This window comes from Cyanistes caeruleus, chromosome 3 (assembly GCF_971803275.1).
Source record: "Cyanistes caeruleus chromosome 3, bCyaCae1.hap1.1, whole genome shotgun sequence".
NCBI classification, from domain to species: Eukaryota; Metazoa; Chordata; class Aves; order Passeriformes; family Paridae; genus Cyanistes; species Cyanistes caeruleus.
In genome coordinates, this window is record NC_141703.1 from 62,272,840 (window position 1) to 62,297,816 (window position 24,977).

The 24,977-nt window shown below is 41.6% G+C and overlaps 2 protein-coding genes and 1 long non-coding RNA gene across 10 annotated transcripts in view; 1 reads left to right on the forward strand and 2 right to left on the reverse strand.

Moving 5' to 3' along the window:
- CAB39L (calcium binding protein 39 like) overlaps positions 1-982 on the reverse strand; it is a 61,159-nt gene extending 60,177 nt beyond the window's left edge. For 5 of the 7 annotated variants that reach the window (XM_086881337.1, XM_086881336.1, XM_086881330.1 and 2 more), the window contains exon 1: positions 903-975. The gene's annotated coding sequence lies outside the window, so the exon portion shown is untranslated. Of the gene's footprint in view, positions 1-902 lie in introns of all 7 variants that reach the window. The other 2 variants (XM_086881333.1, XM_086881331.1) reach the window with 2 other exon arrangements.
- SETDB2 (SET domain bifurcated histone lysine methyltransferase 2) lies at positions 873-18,896 on the forward strand. Of its 2 annotated transcripts, XM_086881315.1 has the most exons (14): positions 873-1,426; positions 2,392-2,451; positions 4,760-4,882; positions 6,316-6,381; positions 6,945-7,047; positions 7,648-8,214; positions 9,684-9,803; positions 10,790-10,959; positions 11,706-11,928; positions 12,807-12,891; positions 13,840-13,933; positions 14,586-14,914; positions 15,918-16,006; positions 18,061-18,896. In XM_086881315.1, the coding sequence occupies exons 1-14, from the start codon at positions 1,411-1,413 to the stop codon at positions 18,176-18,178; spliced, it is 2,163 nt and encodes a 720-aa protein (XP_086737441.1). In that variant the 5' UTR covers positions 873-1,410; the 3' UTR covers positions 18,179-18,896. The 2 variants fall into 2 exon arrangements, with proteins under 2 accessions (XP_086737441.1, XP_086737442.1); XM_086881316.1 differs by lacking the exon at positions 15,918-16,006 and having other exon boundaries at positions 1,037-1,426; positions 18,061-18,352.
- On the reverse strand, positions 7,599-24,976 carry LOC147654184 (uncharacterized). Its single transcript, XR_015284607.1, has 3 exons — positions 24,896-24,976; positions 10,956-11,084; positions 7,599-10,534 (listed from the first exon to the last, which is right to left on the reverse strand). It is a non-coding gene; the product is annotated as an uncharacterized LOC147654184 (long non-coding RNA).
- Position 24,977: the final 1 nt, after the last annotated feature.

The following is a 24,977-nucleotide window of genomic DNA, read 5'->3' on the forward strand; positions in this document are numbered from 1 at the left end:
CTCCATCTTCTCTGTATTTTGTTTATTCTGTATATACAATTGTAAAGCCACAAGTGTTTCCTAACATTCAGTATTCACAAGCACATGTATTAATAATTCAGCAAAGCGAAAGTAATCTGCAAGCAACATCTCATAATGCAGAATGCTCCAACAGCAAGAAAAGCATGTGCTTAATTTTAAAATGAACAATTACAAGGGAGAGGTCTCTTTTTAATAACTTTATAGAAGTACTTTTAAAAACTTTATTGAAGTACAAAGCAGATGCTGGACATCAAAATTTTCTGGAGGATCTTGGGTCAGGTGAGAACTCCAAGTCACGTAACACAGCATCCCCGTCCCCAGAATAATCACATTTCTAACCCCCGCCACAAGAGTGGCAGTATATACAAGACTGGAAATATTTTCACAATTATTTAAGCATATCGTGTTTATCTCTACTGTTTTAAAGTGGTGGCAAAAAAAAAAAAAGGGACAAAAACCAAAAAAAGCACTCTCTTTGCTTTTTAAGAGTGGGGTTATATTTTTGCCCCTCCCACAAACATTTTTACATGGCCACAACACAAACACTCGCAAAGGCAACGCAGCTGAAAATTTTAAAGGGCGATACAAAACTTTATTTTCACACTTCCAACAGAAAAGAGCAGCGATAATTTAGCGCTTCATACAGCAGCCAGCAAAGATGAAGAGCGGAGGCCAGCAGTGAAATTACGCAACCTGTTCGCGTACCAAACGCTGTAAATTACGATCTATTAACGCAGAGAGCGCCGCCCGCCCAGACCAGCGGGCCCACCCCTCCCATCGCCCCGCTCTCCTCCCGGCCCCAAGATGGCGCCGCCGCCCCCACAGCCCCGGCCACAGCCCGCCCCCCCCTCGACCCGCCCCCTCCAAGATGGCGAACGCACCTCCAGTCCCTCGGCTGCGCCCCCGCCCCGCCTGCTCCGCCTCTCCGCCGCAGCGCCGCCCCGCCCCCCCTGCTCTCCCATTGGCTGATGCCCCCGTCTCTCCTGCCGCCACAGCCAATGGAAAGAGGAGGGAAAGGAGGGGCGCGCTCTGCCCCGCCCTCCTCACGTCGCCCGCATCCAGTAGCTCACGCTCCCCGGCGGGATTGCGCCCCCTGGCGGTCGGCAGCGCAGGTGCAGCGTTGGAGGAGGAGGAAGAGGGAGGAAGAAGCAGGAGAAGAAGCCGGCAGGGGCCGGAGCGAGGCTCCGAGGGGTGCGGGAGTGACCTGGGGCCGGACCCCTGACCGCAGGCACCCCCATGCCAGCCTCCCAGCCCGACAGGCACCCCGGCCCCTGCCCGCCGGCCCTCGGCGCGGGCCCTGCGGCCGTGCCGGAGCGCAGCGAGACCCCGACCTGAGCTGGGCTCGGCGCCACCCCAGCGCGGGTGACAGGTCTCCGACATCCCCGGAGGATGGAAGAGAAAAGAAGTAAGCCTTCAAAAAATCATATATATATATATATATATATATATATATATATATGCATGTTTTGGGCATCCATTAGTCTTGTCAGATTTTTAGGAGTCGACTGTCTTAACCTATCTTCCCGTTCAACTAAATGAAGTATCCAGACTGAATGGAAAGGCTTGGGGTTGATTTATTTTTTCAGTCACAGTATAGAAAAGATGAAGTAGCTAACGTAAACAAGGCATGCTTTACGTTGTCTGTGTCATGGGCTGCCCACGGAGGTGGTGGAGTCGCTGTCCCTGCAGGTGTTCAAGGAGAGGCTAGATGCGGCATTCAGTGCCGTGGTCTAGTTGGCATCCTGGAGTTCGGTCATAGGTTGGACTGGATGATCTCAGAGGTCTTTTGCGACCTATTTGATTCCGTGATTCATGGAGATAAAAATTTGGAATCTTCAGTGTGGTTGAAAAGTGCTGTCTTACTTCTCCTTAGTATTCTTGCAGTGAGAGGTCTCTTGTATTTGTCAAGAAACAGATTCAGTAATTTATTAACCTTAAAAAAGCTTTCTTTTTTCCCCCCAAATAAATTAATTTAGTTATAGTACTGTTACAGTGAGCACATCAATTTAAGAAAATGAAAAAAAAGGAAATCAGTGAGTTAATGGGCAGGGGGGTTTGTGTAGACTCATCTGAATGTGCTGGAAAGTTTGGATCACCTTGTGACAGCTTCATGCTTGTAGGACAGTAAGAAATTACCTAAGTAAAAAAATCTCCTCACCTTGCTTGCTTGAGTGTTCCTCAGCTAGATCTTGAAGAGGTGTGGGGTGACTGAAAGAGGAATGACTATTTCAACACAACATATTCTCACACAGTGCTCCTCCTGATACCTGCTGTAGTATTTACTTGTATAAATTTTGAAAAGCTGAGTAGCTACAACTATTTTAAATTTCTCACCTGATCTCTTACTTGTCCATTCTGCACCTCTTGCAGTGCTGTGTGACTTCTTTGAAGAGGAGAACCTTACCAGTCCCAGGGAGGAGAGCACTGAAGGTAGTATAATTTGGATTTATGGAGGGAAAGAGGAAAAGAGAGTATATTTGGCACTGCTTCCGATATGAAAATTACAACTGGAAGACAATAGCTTTGCCTTTTGTGATGTGAGAGGTTTGTCAGCAGCACTAAAGGAAACATGCACTCAGGTCGTTTATCTGGTAGCCGGAGTAAGTAGCCCTGACCTTGGCTGCTTGTATCTTGCTCTAGCATCATTCCCCTGCACAATGCTGGGAAAAAAGAGATACATGATAACAAGGATTCTGTAAAGGAAAAAGAAAATCCCTGCAGCCAGATGCCAGTGCACACCCTGATCCATCAGCTGGAGAGATGGTTTTGAATGCTGACAAGGTAGAGGTAACCAGTGTCTCCTGATTCCCTGTCCTTCTGGCTGTGATTGGTGATAGCAGCGTTAGCACTGGAGAGATCAGTGGTGTGGACATCTGTCTTTTTTGAAATGAATATTATACTATCAACTTCAAATGCGATCTTTGCTTCTCCATGCAAAACAAAGCTTTTGCTGCTGGAATTTTTGGGGCACTCCCACATGAGAATTGGGGAGGCATTTCCAATGTGTGTTTTATTTCCCTACGGCCTATGCATTATTATAGCTGAGGACCCAGAAACAAGAAACTGTTCTGTCATCCATCCTCTGAAGTAATCCATCCACCAGTACTATCCAGATTTTATTTATTTATTTATCCAGATTTAGTAAATGTATGGAAACACCTGGGAACACATAATGAAGAAGGACAGCGGTTTTAATCAGCAGTGGAGAAACTTATTACTAGAATATTTAAATGCATATTTTTAATTTAATGTATTTTTTAAATTTTATTTTAAACACAAATATTAAATACACTTTTTGTTATTTTAAATTTGTGATGCTGTCATGAACAGCAAAAGGGTGGGAATGGCTCAGGGCAGGTGATGTCCCTTGGACCAGAAGTGTAGGTTCCCAAAAATTGTGACTTTTTCTGTAACTGGACTTTACCCTTTCCACATGTTTAAAAAAAATTCTGTGGATATAAGAGATCATTAAGTTTTGTTGAGAGTTGGTGCCAAATCAAACTATTTCACAAGACAAAGTACTTTCATCATTGCCTGTTGATATTAAGTATTATGCCTTTAGCTGCTGGTGTCATGAGCAGCAGGGGTTGTGGTGACAATAGATTGGTACCTCTTTGACTGCTGTCATGGTGCTTTTGAGAGCCTGCCATAGCATCATTGGGCTTCTGATACCCTGAGCAACAGAACTCATTCTCTACTAAGTCAAAAAATTAAGGAATTTTTTTTTATGAGCCTTACAAGAATGCAGTATTTCTTGACTGCTGGGAAGGTGTCACCCCAGCACTTTTGCCAACAGAGATTTGCTGTCTGAAAGTGGAATGTAAACCTAGTGTGGTGACAGTGGACTCCACCTCTAGAAATGGAGTAGGAAAACAGATTTGCTTATGTTTTTGTGCTTGGTCATTGAAGAAGAGCAACATTAACTGAGAAAGAGCTTGTTCTTTGTTCTGCCATCATTTTTTGACATGCTGAAACATATTTCCTTTTCACAGTCCTTGACAAAGATGCACAGCTAAAGTTTTAGCAAGAGCCTTCATGAATGGGCATAGCACCTTGAAGGTACATACCTTTGGAAGAGGAGAAGTTCTAAACCAGTAGCTTAAAAACATTTATTTAAACAAAATGTCCTTTATAAATATTTCTAGTGGAGGAAGGAGGCATGATGTATGGGGTGTGTTAATTATTTCAAGTGATACCCCTTGTTGAACAAAATTCATCAAACTGCTTTTATCTGAAAATATTTTGAATGTTTTTTCCCCTACTAAACATACCAAAACTAATGATGGGAAAGGATAGACAAGCTGTGCAGCTAAGAGAGGTTACAGCTATTAAAAAAAAAAAAATCCCAGTATCTTTTATCGAGTAAAATATGCAGTTTATTCAGTTGAAAGTATTCTCCCGTTTCACTTTTGTGAGTTTCAATGATTAATTTTTAGTGGGACTCATTTGTTGTTATTTGAAGAAAGACTTCCACAGCTCCCTTTGTGACTTGTTTAAAGTGTTTCTTGAAGGAGCATCGTGCACAATTGGAAGCCACTCCAGTTCATCACTTGACTTCTGTGGCACTTTTCTGATTAAGTTTAGGAATAGACTTCTGGAGGTATAATGCATCCTGCTGTACTGATTGTTTTTCAGAAGTGCCTCCGAGTTAAATGAGTGGGAGCCTTTGAATAGTCCACTAGGAGTTAGGTATGTTTTCAGACTTCTCAGGAGCTGTAAATGGTAATTTGCATTTCAGGTGATGTGAAGACATTTTGGACACAGCTGGGAGGTAGAAGAGTAGATGTCATATTTGAGCAAGTGCAAAATGTGCTGTCGGTGCTGAAGGAAAAGATCAAGAATGGAACTGCAACAAACCAAGGTTTGTAATCCTTGTAGTGGTTAAACTGGACTGCAGAGTAGCTGTGGCCTGCATTGTGTAGGTCTGTGATATCTGCCATAATCCAGATATCTGTGAATTTTAATAACTTAGCTGTTGGTGGTTTTAAGCACTTAAAAAAAATCTTTACTTTTTTAAAAAAGAAAAGTAATTTCAGGTACAAGTGGCTGTTTTCTTGTTTTGCCTGAATACTTTTTCAAACAATGCATGGCTCTTAAGTACACGGAAATGAAATATTCATTTTTGAGAAGTAAAGAAATATCTGCAGTACCTTGTGTTTAATTTATCATCAGAAGTTTTAGCCTTTCAAGCTGATCTTAGTGAATTGAGTGGTTTTGGGGTGGGATAAGAATAATCTCAGTATTATTTTTTGTCAGAGACACCATTATAACTTGAAAAAATAGTAGAAAAATGTGACACTGATGCAATTTCAGATTGTTCCTGATTTTCAAGGAAATAAGCTTCCTGTGTCTACATCAAAATACATTAAAATTGTTATTCTGATAACCTTGGAGCAGTATACAGATTTCCTTTTACTGGTTTATTAATTGAGTAAAATTGCTTCTTTTTCTTAAGTCACCCATATAAATGTAATCTATGGATCTTATTGGGGTTTTTTGTGCAAGAAAATGTACAGTGGTGTAAGATGCTTTTGACCTAATCTGTAGCCACACACTCTGCATTATATATATAATACATTTCCTCTAAACTGGAAGTGCAATTTTTTGTGTTCTTGAGCTCCCACATCTTGGCTGTTACGACAAAATGTCAAAGCAGTGCAGAGATAAAAGGTGAACTTGAATCCCCAGATGATGCAGTGAATCTGTGATAAAGTTCAATTTGAATTTTTCTATGCTTTGTTCTGTAAAGGTTTCAAGCTAAAATATTAACGTGGATTTTGCTGAGAGTTGTCTGCCTCTCTGTTGTAAAATTTACTGCATGGGGTAAGAGGTTGAGACAGAACAGGTCTCTTGCTTTCTTCTATCTGAAGGCCATTTCCACCAGTTTAGAAGTAGCCTTAATTTGGTCTGCCAAGTTCCCGCCCTTCCTAGCCTGAAGATGATCAGGCTGATGACCAAGGTAGAAGCTTACATTAATTGTCTTTATATATATTACTGCAACTGTAGGCCACCAGTTTGTGTGTTAGGAAACATTCTATCAGCTTTCCAAAAGCTGATGGATATTCACTGCCAGCTCACAACTACTACTATGAGCTGTAACAATTTTGTAATTCCTAGATGTGTCTGCTAAAGTCTGTGTGTGTTGTTTCTAGCAGTATCAGTGTTTCGATGTTCTAGGTGAGTGCAGTGAGAAGAAGCAAGTGTATGTGGAGGATGTATGTGGACTTAACACTTTGTTTTACCTATGTCATTACTTAAATTAAACTTAGTATCTGGTTTGGTTTTTTTGCCTAGAATGCTGGCAGGCTTGGGCACTTGTGAATGAGGCCAATCTAGGTGATCTCTTAACCTTGGCAGATGGTATGTGCATTTCCATTGTGTTTGTTTGGTATGTGGATGTAATTTGTCTTGTTTTACTCACCGGAAGCTCAATTCCCTTCTTTGAAATCAATAAAATAGTTCTGAGAAGGCCATTAGCATTACACTGAGGAAAACCTAATTATTAATTTCCTCAAATACTGTGAACTCTCAGCTGGGTTTGTATTTTTGTGGTTTTTGTGTATAATACTCGTACCACAGAAAGAGAGTTTGAACTAGTAAGCCCTTATGAACCCAAGCTGTCTGTGAGCAGGTATTCTGTACATGGCTCCACTAGCTGTAATAGCTTGGCATCGTTTTATCTCTCAGAATGAAGGGAAATCTGTAAATGTGTTTAATGAGCATTTTCTTTGTGGTCACTTTGAAAACCACATGGAAGGCTTTTCAGTAGGATGCCTGCTAACAAGCTTTTGTTAGCTGTAGTTCATAGCAATGCCTTGTTTGTAATGTGTCTTGTTAATTATCTCTTTAGTAACTAAAGTAAATTCAATCATAAATTGAAATCTGGATTGATGAAGCTTTTGCTTGCATTCAATTTTTTTCAGTAAGCGATGAGTTGAATGGAGATGGTACACAGGAAACCAAACCCAACCTGCAGCCTCTTCTTCCAGATGTCAATGCTGCAGACGCTGTAGAAGCTTCTGACAGGTCAGTGCCTTCAGTTCTTTATTTGACATATTCTTTACTGCAGTTGAGAGAGTTCTCAGATTTGTATTTCTAAAGTCAGTGTTTTAAACACTGTTTGAATCCTGCGGGTTTTCAAAGTGAAAATCTTTTTAACTTAATCTATGTGGAAAACCTGAGGTTTTGGATAGACTTGTCTAATTTCTCACGCAAGAACGTTGCAGAATAGGGCATTAGGTTGTGAGTAAAGGTTTATGAGTGTTACCAGGGTTAGGACTTAAGCATCAGTTCTCAGGCTTTCCTTACTGTGCAGATAGTCAGGTGTGTAAACAGTCTCTCTGTGTTTAGAATTTAGCCTCAGGTACTTTTTTGAAAGATGGGATAAATACATCATTCCTTTTTTTTTAAATGTCCTTTCTGTGTTTTAGTATGTAAGTTCTGGGCAGAACTTTTTCTTTTATACAACTGAATATGTCTTTATATATTAGGACAATTACACCATGTGAAAGCTTGGGCCTTCTAGCAATGGGGCTAAAAATATTGAACTGCTAAAAAACTGAACACCACACTGGTTGTCTGAGATGCTGCTCTTCTTTCTTTATTTTCCTCCTTTGCTTCAAATAGTGAAAAAGAAGACATGGAAAGAACCTGCTCAGAGAGTAAAGAAGCATCTAGCAAAATTCAATGTTTGTCTTTAAATGTGCAATATCAGAACCACAAGTGCTCTAGTGCATGTCTTGCCAGTAGAGCAGCAGGCTCCTACAAGGGTGAAAATCCTCTGAAGATCCCAATCCTGTTTGACTTTCAAAGACGCCATGCAAAAGCAGACTGCCTTTCGAAGCCACTGGATGTGAACTACAAAGCTCCTTGCGGTCGGAGTCTGAGAAGCTTTCGAGATGTACGAAATTACTTGTTTGAAACAGAGTGCAATTTCTTATTTGTTGATCACTTCTCCTTCAACACATATGTGCTGTTGGGCAGGAACACCATGAATCCCGAGCCCCTCGTGTTTGAGTTCGATATTAGCAATGGAGCAGAGTCTGTGCCTGTCTCCTTCTATAACAGTCTCGACCATGCAAGATTGCCTTATTTCAAGTATCGGAAGTCGTCATGGCCTCGTGGATATTATCTCAACAATTTCTCCAGCCTGTTTGTTGATTCCTGTGACTGCACAGATGGCTGCATTGATAGGTAGGTAGAAAGATCTCATCTCAGGCCAGTGACAGTGTTGAGGGTGCCTCAACAGCAGGGTGGTGGGGTGTGAAGGCACAGTACCAAACAGGACCAGCACTATCTTGTGCCATGCTTTGTGTTGACTGACACCATTGTGTCTTTCTTTTCTCCAGAACTTGGGTGCCTCTATTGGTCCACCCTCTGTTGTAGGGAAAGAAGTGATCAACAGTAGGATTATTGTGCTCCTTTTTCTTGCTTCCCAAACTGGCAGTGCTTCTTCTCCAGGTGGAGCTGACAAGCAGATATCTTGGCTTTGGAAAAAGAGTAGGGAAGGGAGTCTTGTGCCAGCAGAGGCAGGCTTATTTTCATGGCAGGCAGGGAAGGATCCTGCATGACAATTTCTGCTGCAGTTCCTACTGTAAAATGGCATCCTAAAGATTGGGTGGGACAGCCTTGAGGGAACAGATAATTTGGAATTTAGAGGGTTACTGAGGGCAGATGAAGAAACATCCCAACCTCTACATGTCGTCCTTCCCCTTGTCTAAACAGAAACTACAAAACTCAGTGGTTACAGAATACCTTTGTGGTCTGAGCAGTTCCAATACTCTTGCTCATTGTCATCTTTTCTAAATCCCAATAACTCTGAACTGTGTGGGAACCTGCCACAGTTACCATATGCAAGTTTGGTGGTATTTTTGTCTACTTCCTTGTAGGGTGTTTGTCTAATCTCTGTCTGTAGGCGTTATTTGGCGTTCCATCCATCTTGTATTATTGACAGCAAGGGCCATTGCACATGCTGCTGTGCAACATAGTTGCTTATGACCCAGAAAAAGCTTGAAATGACAACCTGGTGTAATGAAGCTTAATGTTAGTAATTTAGTTTCAGCTGAGTGGTGGGAAAGAGCAAGCACACAGCATGCCACTTCTATGCGCTGAAGTCCCACAAGAAGTGAGATGCTTTTGCTGTGCAGTTTTGGGGTTTAGGATTTGCACAATTGCTGTGACTCTTTGAAGTTTTTGTGACATACAATGGTGAAGACAAGCACTGTTGCTTGAATTTTCTACAGTGTAAAATTCTTCACTTCATGGGGGCTAAGGAGGGAGGAAGATAACCGAATAGTGGCAAACAGGCTGGGATGCTGTGCCAGAAAGGTGATTTTTATTCATTTGATCCATGTGACAGTGCCCTGCTTCTAATAAGTTTCTGTTGTACTTCAGCTGTTTGCATGTGCCATTTAAGGGGCTTGGCAGAAGAATGGAATTGGGGTGGAGAGAACATGGTTATTGTAAAGCACATGTAACCAGACAAGAGACTAAGGAAAAAGGTACCTGAAACAGCCTTGTGGAGTAAAAGGAGCAGGGAGGGGGAATACAGGTGTATACATGGAAGTGTGTGTGTCAAGTCAAGTGCATTTCAAATTACCTAGATTTATGATTGATTTATGCTGCTTCAAATCCATTCTGAGATGTTTTACTCTTATTTTTAGGTCCAAATGTGCATGTCTACAGCTAACAGCAAGGGGCTGTAGTAAAATTCCTCTGTCACCAAGTAGTAAAAGATCCCATGGATACCGTTACAAAAGACTGGAGGGACCTGTTCCTAGTGGGTAAGAAAGACTGCAGGAGTAAAATAACAGCATACAAATAAAACAGCATTTAATAGTTCAGTCTAAGTGCCACAGGATTAAAATAACTGGAGTTTTTGTACTACTGAAACCTTCAATTTTTGTCATAATTTCAGTGACAGATCAGGATGATAAATAATTAATGTGACTTGAGTAATAGGAGGAAAAAAAAAACCTTCTGTATTGCAGATCCTACAGTTTTCACAGCTTAGGTCAAGGTCCAAGAGAAGTTACCAGAGCTTTAAAGACACATCAGCCAGCTGCTTTTGCCAGGCTTAGTTATGGGTGACTCTTCCAAGAATCTCCAAAGCCATTCAATGCTTCCTTTTCTTTCCTTTTCCCCTTTCTCTTATTTAGCTCCTGTGGATTAATAGGTGGTCTGGAGAAGATGCCAGTTACTCCAGGTGTCTAGGAGAGGAATTATGCAAGGTAGCTTTCTGCAATAGCCAAGGGCTTGAACTACAGACTTGAGGAGCCCCATCCAGTCCTCTGTATGATGCTAGTTTTCGGCTGACATGCAGAATTAAAGTTGTCAGAGAGCCCAGAAACAGATGCAAAATAAAACACAATTATGAGTCCTTTTGGAAATGCTTCAGTAAATCCTGAAATTCGTGACAGCTACAGTGAAGTCCAGGCATAGGTTGTCTTGGAAAATCTGTTCCAGTATAGAATTAGATGCTTCATAGGGATTTCTGTTTCTGTGTGATTTAGTCCTATTAAACAAAAATATGGCATTTGTTTTTCTTGTGTACTTATGCCAAAATCTGGCAGACAGACTCTTAAAGTTAATGAATCAGCAGTCAAGAAAGTCACAAGCTTCAGAGCATTGCTGCACAACCAGTTTTAGCCACAGTCTTTATATTTCAGTGTACTGCCTTGTTGATGCTTAGAAGGGGAACTAATAATAGGAACTTGGTTATGGTAATGCATCCATTTATGTTGTGCTTTGTTTTTCTTCCTCTTGACAGGATTTATGAGTGTAGCGTATTGTGCAGGTGTGACAAGCTGATGTGTCAGAACAGAGTTGTACAGCATGGCATTCAAGTCAGGCTGCAAGTGTTCAACACAGAGAAGAAGGGCTGGGGTGTCCGCTGCCTGGATGACATCGACAAGGGGACATTTGTTTGTACTTACTCAGGTAGCAGGAGGGGACCTGTGAAGACATGTAGCATAATTCTCCCTCTCCTATGGTGCATGCCCTGGATATTTTTGAGAACAGGGAAATGCAGGGCTGGAAGAGAAGTGTATCAATGGAATCTTAACCTGCAATATGATCAAATGGAAAGAAGGACTTTGAAGAGCTCTGCTATGAGATGGTGACAGACAAACAAAATAATATGCAGCAAAACCTATCTCAGACTGCTAATTTTTTTGCCTCACAAGTCTGCATCCTATGCCAGGGCTAATTTTCCTTCAGTAAAAATTATTAAATCGTAGAATGGTTTGGGCTGGACCTTAAAAAACATCTAGTTGCATCCTCACCATGGGCAGGGACACTTTTCACTAGACCAGGTGGCTCAGGACCCCACCCAAAGTGACCTTGAACGCTTCCAGAGATGCTGCTTTCACAGCCGCTCTGGGCAACTTATGCCAGTGCCTCACATTCACAGTGAAGGAGTGATACTAATACCTAATCTAGATGTGCTCTCTTTCAGTTTAAAGCCATTGTCCTTTGTCTTATCACTACATACCCTTGTCTAATTCAGTTTGTACTTCAGCCTATATTGACATTGTAGAATTATAGACAGCATTCATATTTTGCTTTCCCAAGTAATGCTCTTGTATTTGTTAATGTAAGTTTGACCTGTGACAGTGAGACTCAGCAAACAAGCATTTAAAAAAAAAAACCCAAAAAAAACAAGAAAACTTTACTTTTTCTTTCAGGCAGATTAATGAGCAGAGCTGAAGTATTGGGAGATGCTGAGCAAGAGCTGAAGGAGAAAAGTGCAGTGAATGACAGAGGCCATGACTTTTCTTCCAGAAAAAGAAAACTTGACATTGATCGTTCAGACTCAGTGGTTGAACTAGTGCAGACTGACAAAAATGACATTCTTGAGAATCAGGAATCTTTGTCTCAGACTGTGGATAATGAAAATAAATCAAGCCTGTAAGTTTAGCAAAGTAAGCTTAAGCATAACAAAACTAACATTCTGCTAATCTAGAAATTTTGTTGTATAACTTAATGTATGTCCTCATATGGGGGTGGTGTTTTTTTTCTATATGAACTTCTTATTAAATTCCTAATTATTTCTTCTAGTGAGATAGAGTTTTCCCTCTATATTAATTTTTCTTATGTGTACCACTTGGCATTTTTTAGAAATTCAGTTCATCTCTTAGGTGTACTTGATCTGTTCAGGTTCATGGTAATGCTAATTTGAAAGAAATAATAAAATACTCTTGAGATAGATTGTTTAAAGATACTCGATGACACTGAAGGGTTTGATGATACCACAGCCACCAGCTGTTCTGCCCTTTGCTCCCAGTCTCTAAACCTTATGTTATTTGTAACATAACCTTTCTTGCCAGAAACCTTAACCTCTCTTGTTAAGAGTCTGGCAACACCTCACTTTTGCAGTGAATATGTTTTCCTAGTTGAAAGCTGTACTGTCAAAACTGTTGGAAGTAGTAGCAGGAAAAGGCAGAACTCTGTAGGTGCTCTCTTTTGAGATAATCTGATATAATAATAGTAAAGCAACAGTTTGATTCTCAGAACGAAAACTGGAAAATGAGTAATTAAAGTAAAAGCAGCTGCTGATCTCTCAAAAAAGTTTGAGCAACTACCTTCTTACAAATACTATAGAGAACCTAACCTATGTTCTCAATTAAAAACAAAATACCCACAGAGCATGGGGTGAGGGCAGACTGCAGGCTCTGCTGTTGTTCCTTCTAGAGAAGAGACTAGAGACTGTTAGAGAAATGTGTGTTGTGAGAGTTCCTTATGGGTCTGTTTGTCTTTTATCATTTCCTTTCAACCTTTCTTTATAGGGTTCATCTAAAGAACTCAAGTAATGCAACTGTGGGAGGTCCTGGAACAAGAACACTTGTTTTTCACAATCACCAGCTAAAAATGGTAATTAGTGGCTTCAACATATTCATATTTCACTGTTCTGAATATGTATGTTAATTTTGACATTTTCATCTTGTATGTTTAGATAGTTTTAATAACCTTTCTTCATGAGATTGTGTCACATTGTGAGCTAGGCTGTCATGCTGGAAGGTGCACACCATCCCCTCTCCATTATCAGTCCTTCAGTATGTTCCCCCAGACCAGCACTATCTACTCTCACTGTCTCCCCTTCTCTACCCTTCACTTATACTCCTCAAGAGCCTGAAGTAATTATTCTCCCCCTACACCCCTTGTGTACAGGGTTAGGGGGTCAGAGTGATAATATTTTTGTGATGTCTCCCCAAAGAATGGTATAGTGGGGAGAAAAAGGCATCTCAGGATGTCTATGCAGTTTTCTCATACAGTGGCAGAGCTGGGAGAACTGACCTGAATGTGACTCCTGACCTTTCATGAGTGTGCCTGCAAACATGTGCAGAGGAAAACTGGTGTAAACTTATGCTGTAGGTTTTACTGGATTCATTACCCTTAAGAAATGCACATGGAATTTTCATGCAAACATTTTGCTGTGCTGTCCATTCTAGAGGCCCAGTAACTAATTGCCTTTTTGTGATGGGAGAGAAAAATTTTGCCACATCTGTTCATTTCATTGAAACTGTGTAAAAAGCATCTTTGGGATTTGGCTCAGCAACTTACAATTCTAGTGAAATTGTTGAGACTTAAGCACTTTCTTGCATGTCTTATTGATTGGGGAACTCTTTCCTGGTTATTATGAAGGATAATTTGAAATTAAGATAAATGTTGAATTTCAGTAAATGTATTAGGTTTTCAAATTCAGCCAGCTATGCATGACAGTAGCTTTGAAACTTCAGCCTTGGTGTTCTTGCTGTGCCCTCTTTGGCCCAGAGTTGCATGCAGCAACAACACATCACAGCCTTTTCATTTGATTCACAGGTGCACAGTGTCAGCTCAGATGAAGATGATTGTTCTCAGATTCATCAGTCAAGCAAAACAAAACTAATGAGTGGAACCAAGAAAGGAAAAGAAAGTAGGTTTACAGAGCGCTATGTACTGCATGCTTTGTACAGTTGTGTCCCATCAGGTGATACACTTTAATGTAGACAGTGTGGGCAGGCCAGTTCTTAGAGTAGAATTGTGTTGTCCGTAGATGTTGAGACATGGTGAACTGTCCAGCCAGCAGCTTCTCAAATACTATGCAGTTGTGGAAAGTCAGTCTTGCAGATCTTGCTGTGTCACACCCAGTACCTGTTCCAGACAACAAAAGTTGAACAGGATTTAATACTGGAGTGGGGGGACCTCAAGTTCGAGAGGCAGTGTGAAACTGATGCTGTTTGCACACACATCTTTGTTTCTGTCTTAATTACAGTTTGTGATTCTCTTGGGAATTAAGGTGGAGAATGATCAAAAATGCTGTGTGGGAGAAATCAGTCTGGAGTGGGATTTGAGAAGAGTGAGACACTAGGTCATTCAGAGGCACCTTGGGCTAATGCTTTAGGCATCACAGTAGGAAACAGTAATTTGTGGGAGGATTGATAAGAGACATGGAAAAGTTGTGTTACAGATTTGTAGCTAGCAAGGAAGACATGGGAAAAGTGGGTGGCTAAGAGTTCAGGGCAAATCAAGGGAAAGGCTTTGGCCTTAAACTGGTGTTGAGAAATAACGTACATGTCCATTGACAGAATCCACGCAGAAGCAGAAGGAAGAACATCTGATGGAAGTTGGACAGACTGACTCTGCTGGTGTACAGAGTGCAGGATGCAAAAGAAAGAGTCTGTCACTGCAGAGTGTTCATTGTCGCAAGTCCAGTGTGCTGGATGACACATGTATTGTGAGGCCATCCAATAATGCACCCCTAAAAGCTGACTGCAAAGGAAATAGCAGGCAGCCAAAACAAGATGCACTTTGTGAGGAGTCTGATGGTGATGGGATGCTTCCCAAGAATGATAATGAAGGAAATATTTATGTACTGGATGCCACAAAAGAAGGAAATGTGGGTCGTTTTCTAAATGTAAGTACTAAGTTGCATGGGTTCTCTTTGCTGTCTCCGCAAATACATCATTTACTTATTTAAGCTTAAACTAGAAAGTTTTTTCACATAAACAGTGTGGGTGGTAGGCACATGACAAGAGAGGCACGTGTGGTGCTCCCTGCCACCACAGGTGTCAGGACAGTAGGTAGACAGTAGGCTGGCTGTTCATGCCTCCATAAGCTGATAATGCTATGTACCAGCTGTAGTTTTTGGCACCACTGGGTTCCTGAGAGAAATATTCCCAGTAATGAATGATACATTTTTTGTGATGGCTTTTTTTAGAGGTTCAGAGACTAAATAGCACGTTTTATTGAACCATATGCCTTCTCCCAGCTTTGTTTGCTTTGTTCCCCAGCCATTGTAAATTCTAGTTTGTGTTGGTTTAGGACATGTGTTGTGTTGTTGTATAAAACTTCCCTGCTGTTCAGTCATAGTTTCAGAAAGTGGTGTGTCATAGTGTACATGTTTGCTAACTAAGTCTCTCGATTTTGACTTATTTATTTTTGCCAAGAAATAAATAGCAATTAATTACCAAGTACCTCCAGCTAAAACAAATGGTTCATAGACACATCTGCAGATACTCTACAAATAGTTTATTTCTCTTCATTGGCATGAATATGTCTTACAGCAAAGCTCTTGCATATGTTGAAGCTGTTCTTCCTTGCAGAGGTAATATGGTGTTAATATTAGTAGTGCATCTTACAGAAACCTTCCTTCTGTTCCTGTGAGCATACACATGTTCCTACATGCACCTGAGTGACCTTTCATATCCTGTACTTGGCCAACACACAGTCATGTTATCCATTGCTTGCTCCCTTGCACTGCTGCCCTGGCAATGGCATTGGATGATAAATTTTCCATGTGGACTGGAGAAGGGAAGAAAGAAACTACCTTTACTGGTGACAGATATCTGGCACAAAATATTTTTTCAGGCAATGATGTGGTGCTGGACTGTTTCTAATTCAGATTTTCTGTTTTACAGCACAGCTGCTGCCCAAATCTCTTTGCACAAAGTGTGTTTGTAGAAACTCACAACAGAAGTTTTCCATGGGTGGCATTCTTCACAAACAGGTGAATTTCTGGAAGCTTAATATTGTTCATTCAAGGTACTAGGAGGAAAGAAACGGTGCTTAGTTATTAGGAAATAATTACACTGAGGGGTGAGGCAGATGCTTAGATCATAAAAGCACAAAACTACCTTCTTATAGGTGACTTCTTATTGTGCACTAAAGACAGAAGAAATACAACTCATTGGTTATCACTAATGAGTTTTGCTTCAGTTTTGCACTGGAATGTAAAGTAGGGAAGGTTAATTTTGATGTGTCCACTTCAGTGATAATCTTCTTCAGTGGAGAAATAAGTTTCACTCAGCACGATGATTTGGAAAGCCAAGATTCACTCATCCCACTGTTGTGTCTCAATGAATGGCCACCAGATCTCTGTCCTATAGAGCAGGATTGAACCCCACAGGATATAAAGGCTGAGACACTGTGGGCCAAACAAGCTGGCTTCGGTCCTTTTCCTCACAGCTATCAAGACAAGCAGGACTTTGTGTAACCCAGCATGTCCTGGGGATGTGACAATGGGATATTCAGAGGGGAAAATTTGTTCTGAAAGTAAAAGATGCAGATATTTCCCTAGTGTCTAACAGAAAGAGAGGTAGACAGCTGGTGCCAGCAAGACACAATATGGCAGCAACTCAACCCAGGAGGGGAAAGATGAATTGCATGAATGAAGTTAGCTGATACACATACCAGCAGTAGTACTAGGTGAGAACAGAACATAGAGGAGAGACTTTGTGCTGATAGACCAGTTCCAGGGAACACTGATCTTCTGTGGAGCCTTGCAGCTCTGCTCCATACTGACACAGATACTGTGGATTGCACTGGGAGGTCTCCAAGAACTGTGAAGACAATGTTTTGAAATATGTCCAAAAAAAGATTTTATTTTAGGTAGAGTCTTCCTTGCTTAGACTTATGTTACTCAGTAAAGAAGTGTAGTGGGGACTGAGGCCACTGGAGAGAGATAATAGTGACCAGCAAAGATGTTTAGGGAAGAAGATGATTGAAGGAGAGTTCTCCTCACTGGCTCATCCTTCCATTGTTTGGGCAACACCCTTTTACAACTTTTCTAAATTAAGGACTTCATCTGGATAATTGAGCTTAGTTGTGTGCTTTCCATGAACTTGCCCAGTCACCTTTTTATTTGTTTTACATGTCTGGTCTCTAGAAAATCTCAAGTCAGCAAGTCCAGGCTGCAGTTATGTGCTGTATGAAAAGTCCTCATTTTTTGTTGTTAGTTAGCTGCCTGTGAATTCACTGGATGTCCTCTATACCATATCCAGTGAGAAACATCAGAGAATTACTGTCTTCATCACAATATTCATATTTTATTACATTTTCCATCAGTTGTCCCTCAGCATCATAGTCTCAGGTATTTAGTTTGGCATTCATTTTGGACAATGAATTTCCTACCTTGGACATTTCTTCTATTGTACTACCAGAGCAGCTGGTTCATAAGGAGCATGTGTTTAATTCTGAGTTTTGGGCTTTGTTTACATAGTGCAATTGCATTAAAAGGTAGCCAGTCTCTGACTGAAGACTAGTCTTCAACAGCATATCTAAAAATCTGTTCAAACTTCAGTGATGCACTGTACATAGTAAAAACAACAAAACTGTGTTATTCATTTAGATGTATCACTTATGTGGTTTTCCTTTTCTTCTTTTTTTTTGTTTTGGGGTTCTGTTTTGGTGGTTTTTTTTGAGTTCCTGTTTTGGCAATTTTTGTTTGTTTGTTGTTTTGTTTTTGGTCTTTTGTTTGGTTTGCTTTGGCTTGGTGGGGTTTCTTTGTTTCATTTTTGTTTCCTAGAATTTCCCACTTAAGTTAGAGCACATTGTTTAGATTCCAGCCCGATTTGCAATCTCGATAACAATTTCCATAGGCAAAGCAGCACGAGTGTGCCAGTGACTCTTTGTTTCCCTTGTTTCTCTCCCAACAAGCTGCCTGTGTAATGCTCCCTGCCCCATGCAATTTTTGGGTTTGCATGTGTGTTGTTGGTGACAAATTATTAGCACAGTACTGTTTCACTTAGTTCAAGCAAATTGACTGAGTGTTTTATTTCTTAGACATGTGAAAGCTGGAACCGAACTCACGTGGGATTATGGTTATGAAGCTGGAAGCATGCCAGAGACAGAGATTTCCTGTCACTGTGGAGTTCAGAAGTGCAGGAAAAAAACCTTATAGGAAAAGCTTTCCTACTGTCAACACGCCTTGTACCTGGGGATTTATATGCTGGAAGGGATGACTACTCAGCGAACAGCCCTCAACTCCATGGTGCTAATTGCATTCAACTAAAATGCCTTTCACCCAATGATTTTTTAAATTTACATTTAAATATCACTTCTGTAGTTTACAAAATTAGAACTGTTTGTCCTAAGAAGAGGCATCAAGCCTTTCCTAGATAATTTCTGTTCTCCTGGTCTTCCTCCTCCCTGCTTCTAATCCACAAGCAAAGTTCATAGTGTACTGGAAGAATTCCTGCTCCTTGCCATCTGCAGCAGAGGCACGATGAGAGAAACAGTTCCTCGGTGCTTTCTGTGTCCCTCCACAGTGCTGAGTTAGCAAAACTCAGGTTTCTGAAACTCATTATGAATGCAGAACTGCCTGTCTGGGCTCTAGGAGTTGTTAAAAGACACCTAAGATGTCAGGTCACGACATTGGTGGCTGGATTCTTTTTCCCCAGGACCGAGATTAACAAGAGACTGTTTTCTTGTGTTTGGGCTTAGTTGTTTATTCTTTCCTTATCTATATTACATACATACAGAGTACAAGAAGCTACATACATTAAGATAGAGAGGTGCAAAATGGAGAGCAAAGAATCTTTCTAAGGTCTTTTATATGTCTTTTTGTCCAATAATCAAATGCCAAGTAAATTATTTTTCTTAGTGACCCAATCACCTGACACTTGTGTGCTGCACTGCAGATTTCTTTGTCCAAACACTCATTATTACCCAAAAACCCTTAGAAAAAGATGATGATGAAGAAGGAAGAAGGAGAAAGGGACAATGCCCTAAGTGTTCCATATTGTCTTGTTTTCTAATATAGCTTAAACCCTAAACTCTAACTTTCTTACCCAGTGACTTAAGAAAACTCTGTGTAAGTTACACACATCACCAGTTTCTCTACTTAACTTTAAAAGCTGTCTCCATGGTTTTAGACTAAACTCAGTGCTGTCTTGGGTGTCAGAGCCAGGCACCACAGATAAGGGCCTATTTTCTGTGCTTCTGACCCTAACACTAAGCCTGTTGGATCCGGTGGGGCAGATAGTCCTGAACAGAGGCAGAATTAAACAGTTCTACAGAGCTGTGTTTGTGCTACAAAATGAGCTAAACAAGTCCTGCTGCAGCAGGAGAGGAATGACTGGGTTTTTTGGATTGCACCCCTTTCCACATCTGTGACACACAGAGAAATCCTTGAGAAATCCAGCGTACCTCATCTCAGTGCCATATTGTGTATGGGACAGATGGGCCACAGAATTGCTTACCACATGGTTTGTTGGTAAGACAGCAACAAGCTACATTAGGAGACAGAGTGCAGTGCAGGAGGTGGCTCTGAAATGGAACAAGGGATGGGTGTGCAGGGTGTGGCTTTTGAATATGTTGGAGCCTTGGGCAAGCAAGGAGGTGTTGCAGATGAGCAATTTAGACATTTGAAGAACCACTCCCAAAGGTTTCAAAACAAGTGGTTTTATTAAAAATGTTGTAAAAGTAAGACTTAACATAGTTTGACAGCAAAGTTTACTGTTACTGCAGAGGATATGATAATGATTTAAAGTTACCAATACAAAATCTAGTGGCCCTGTAATACAAGGCTCTGTGTGATATCAGTCACTTATCAGAGACCTTCAGTTGATCAGGGGTCTCTCAGCCTTGAGGAGTAACATTTACAGCATCCCAGCTCATGGGGAGATCACTGCCATACAGCCAGCTGATTAGCATGAGAGCTAAGAAAACCCACTCGCTCAGGCTGTCATTTATGGAATAAAATGGTTGGCTTGAAGTCAAATTACCTTTGTTGGAGAAGGTAAACATGAGAGTCTTGAACCTGCACCTTTCTTTGTTCCTTGATAAATTAGTCTTGGAACTACCACCCACTATTCATGTGTTGATTGCATGGTTGGTTGGTATCCCAGATTCCAAGTCCGCATGCCTTGGTGCTCACCATGTCACCCTGCTCCTGTGGGGGTTTTCAGAGAAATGGTTGGAACAAATGAAGGTCTTGGCCTGATTATGTCCAAGCCTATACTGCAAAATGAACCAGTTCTCAGCCCTGAGGCCAAGAGGCAATGGATGTCTTATGCACACATAGCTTAGGGTTCTGTTTTAATTGGGTTGTATCTGTGCTCTGTAACTGTGGACAAACATAGCATCTGTGGCCCTAAGTGGTTTTCTTTTTTAGTTTGTTTTGGATGCTTCAAGCTTAAAAATCATGGGGGGTTGTATTGCAACACAGGATGCTCTTGAATTTCTCAAGTTCCAGCATGCATGAGGAGTTTCAGTGTGTTAAAAGTAGACCTTTAACAGAGAAAACAGACCTGTGAACCATTCTGCTTACAGTGAAACCAGATCCTCTCTCCCACAGCTCTTGAGAGTTTGACATATCCATCAAGCAAACCTCTCCTTAGCTTTCATCCCAGTCATCACACTCTGGGTTTGTGTGGGCTTTCACCACCCATCTCCAGAGACAAATGCAGAAGAGTGGGGTTACCCCAATGTTGGTGCAGTACCTCCTCAGAAAGTCAGAGCCACCCACTCTTGCACTGATCAGCCCCTTTGTCACTGTGTCTGTCCTCTGTGTTAGCACTCAGCCCAGTTGCTTTTTGCTTCATTGAAGATTTGTCTCTACTCAGGATGAATATGCCTGGGGGGAACATCTTTCAGTATTAACCAGAGACATGCCAAAGTGTATGACAAACCCATGGAAAACCCAGGAGTGGAATTAGCCTTTTAAACAAATGAAAATGTAGAAAACATCTGTGTCTATGCTTGACTTGAATGTGGAAAGAAGAGGGGATTGTTTTTAAAGCATCAGGAGTGGGGGGAAAAGAAGTTACATTTTACTGCTGTTGATTATATATTCCAGATCAGTGGTAGAAATTAATGATACTGGGCTGGTGAGGAAAAGCCTGGTTTCTTAATGCAGGAGAACAGACCTGATGTTTCAAGAGGCAGCAATTACTTGCTCTGCAACTCTGGGAGAGCCTGCTGTGGGCATAGATGTGTATGAGACAGGGCTTTTTGGCTAGCTGGGTTTATCAGGTCTGTCTCCAGGCTGTTGCTTCTTCATTTTCCTCCTCCAGGCCAGAGATCATAACCTGTCCATGAGCAAAATCACCTTACAAGGTGTGATTTCTGCCTGCTTCTGTAGTATTATTAGGACAAGTTCTGCTGAGAGTGTCCTGCAAGTGTCCTCTGCAGGAAATGATCACAGGAGTACTCACCTGAGCTCTCTCGCTGCTCTGCTGACCGTTCCTGTGCTTGTCAGAGCTCACAGGAGAGGACATTTCTGAGCACAGCCCCTTGCATCACCCATGCTTTAGCAGAGCAGTGTGTAGAAGCACTGAGCCATAAGCACTGATGGAAAAACAGGTGAAGATATTCCAAGTATTCAAAAGCACTTGTGGAATGACACATTTGGGACTTCTCATCAGCCTCTCAGGGGCATCATAAATGAAGGGATGTGATTTATTAGGCCTGATGGGAATTAGTTGCACTGAGATGTGAGCTCTTAAAGTGGGCAAGATGATCCCTATGGAGGGACAGTAGGGATCTAAGGATGTATAAGGGCTCCATGGAAATTAATATTAGTGCCCAAGATATAAGCATACAAATGCAAAGACAGCTGAAGATCACTTATAGCTTAAGTATAAAAGAAACTAGACTGGAGCATATTAACTGATTTTATTTTTTTTTTTTTTCTGGGACAGAAAATCACTGAGCATTAATTTCCAGCTCTTTGTATTTCACTGAACTTAATAGTGCAACAGGTTGAAGGAAGAGCTCACAAGGGTTTTGGACTTGATTTTCCTCCACAGAGAATTTTTTCCTCTGTTGAAGAACAGACTTCTGTTAGGAAGATTTTACTAGTTCAAGATTTATGCATCTGTGTGTGCTTGAATCATGTTTGAGTATCATCTAGGTAATAGACCTGGGAATTGGAATTGTGTAGCACCATTTGGCTAACAGATGTAATCGAATTCCAAGCCTGGACACAGGGGTTGTTCTTAGCTCTGCTATGCTGCATCTGGGCAGGTGCAAAGCATTCCAGCTGGGAAACCAGCAGGACTGAAAAGCCAAAGCTGATCTAGCTTGTTGGGAAGGTAGAATTAGAAAAAAATTATAAATACGACTCTTTAGCCAGAAAGGCTAAGGAAGAAATACAAATGAAAGCACAATTTGAATAATTCAAAGAAACCGGGCTGGTATGCCAGAACACATTCTTTCCCCCAGTAAAACCAAGCTAAGACCCCTCTCCCCAGCCTTAATAAGGAAAGGTCTGAAGGACCCTGAGATAACCAAAAATATGCAAAAGCAGCAATTTCTATACGTTGCACACAAATGTAACTGTATTAGTATACTTGGAAAGATTGGTTAGTAAAAGAATAGAATATTCAAATGTATAGATTATATAAGTAATTGTAAAAGAGAGTTGTCTCTCTTGCTACGCTCTCTTGCTTGCTCTTGGCTCACTTTTTCTACGCTCTTGTTTCTCCTGTTTCCTCTTGCTTCTCTCTTTCACCTCTTTTTCCTGGCTCTCTCACTTCTGTTCTGTTACCCTCTTTCTTAGCAATCTTAAGTCTTGAACTCATGTATTCATATTTTACCCCCTTTTGTATTGGTCTCTCCGAGCCTGCTTTGAGCTCTATCTGCTGGCTCGTAGCAGGCTCTCTCTCTCTCCCACGCCCTGAAATAAACTACTAACATCTAACTCGACTATAGAGGTCTCTGCCGTGTCCCAGACTGTCCACCACCCCGAAAGCATCTCTTACATAGGTGGTAAAGGTAGCTGATCTTAAAAGCTCCATGTTGTATTTGGTGTGGCCTCCTGATGAGCCAGATTATGCCTGTTGTGAGAAACTAAGCCCACTCCTGAAAATTTTAAGAGGCTAATAAGGGATAATAAGATCAATGAAACAAAAGGAACAGCACTGGATGCACACACACACCTCTCTAGCAAGCATTCCTTTATACTGTTGCAGTTGCATTACTTCCCCAAATGGCTCTGCTGACTCCTCGGAGTCTGTTTACCACAACTCCACCTCAGATTGTTACAGCATTGCATAAATCCACATTTACAGAGTCCAAGAGTCCATCAAGGAGGCAGTCCAGGGTGGTCTTCTGATGCCCTTTAGACTTGGTATTTTTCCTTTTATGGTACCTTGTTCTCTGCCTGTGCTATCTTGGTTATACACAAGACCAGCCATATCTTATTGTTACAAATAGCTGTGTAGTTGTTTGCTTTCGCTATTATGTACTGGCTTTTGCAAATTATTATTAATCACAACGATTTTAATATTGTACATTTTATAATCACTTTTAACTGCTTTTGATATAGTATAATTTGTTAGCTTCTTGATGCCCTGGCCCCTGTGTAGCTTGCATCCTTAGAACATCATTTATGGATGATATTTTAGTTTGTGGACAGTGTGATGAACACATTATAGCTTCGGCTTTCACAAATATTAAAGTGGATGCTATGCATTGTGCATTATAATGTTAACTTTTGCAGAAGTAGCTATAGTTGTGAAATAATAACTAATGTTTTATTTTTGTAACTGACAATAATGAAAATAACTCAAATGGATTTGTAGAATAGCTGCAGGATTGAAAGTGGTGCAAGCCCTGCACTCCAGCACTGTTCTTTTCCCTTTTCACTTTCTGTTTCCTTTCTCGTTTTCTTCCCTTTAGTCGCTTTTACGAAAAAATAAAATTATTTAAAGTACTTGTGGTTAACTTACAATAATGGAAATAGCCAAAACTATCTGCATGGTCAGATAACATTTAAGGAACAGAGGTGATGAGGACCCTCGCCACCGACCCTTCGATTATCAGTAGCTGTTGCCTGCTGAAACCACAGAACAGGGGGCCTCTTGTCAGGAACTGACACTCAAAACAACAATCCAGCTGTCCACAAAAGCAACTAAAATTTGCATTATATAATTAAAACAGTTTCAATTTATAATAATTTGCAAAAGCAAATATATAGTAGCAAAAGCAAACTCTTACATAGCTCATTATAACACCGGTCAATGTGGCTGGTGAGCTCGCTGGGGGACGTTCAACAAAGCCAAATGACAGGTCCTGCACTTGGGTCACAACCCCAGGCTGGGGGCAGAGTGGCTGGGAAGATGCCCGGCAGAAAACAACCTGGGTGTGCTGGTCCTTAGCGGCTGAACAAGAGCCAGCTGTGCCCAGGTGGGCAAGAAGGCAAATGGCATCCTGGCCTGTGTCAGCAATAGCGTGGCCAGCAGGAGCAGGGCAGGGATTGTCCCACTCTACTTGACCCTGGTGAGGCCACACCTCAAATCCTGTGTTCAGTTTTTGGGCCCCTAAAATCAGGAAGGACGTGGAGGTGCTGGAGCTGTTCCAGAGCTGGGGAAAGGTCAGGAGCACAGCTGCTGTGCGGAGCTGCTGAGGGAGATGGGGCTGTTTAGTCCGGAGAAAAGGAGGCTCACGGGTGACCCTACCCCTCTATGGAACTGCCTGAAACGAAGGCGTAGCCAGGGCGGGGTCGAGACCTTCTCCCTGGCAACAAGTGACAGGAGCTCTAACCAGGGAGGTTTAGGTTAGACAGCAGCTCTATCGTTCTGTGAAAAGTGAACGCGGGGCTAGGCAGGGATGCAGGATAGCGCCTTTCCCATAGTGAAAGCCCTCGGGAAATGGCTGCCCGAGGCGGCCGTACCTGGCACGGGTATCGAAGCCGGGTACCGGGTCCATGACCCCGGCACGCCCGAACGCGCCTGCCCTATGACGTGATTGGGCCG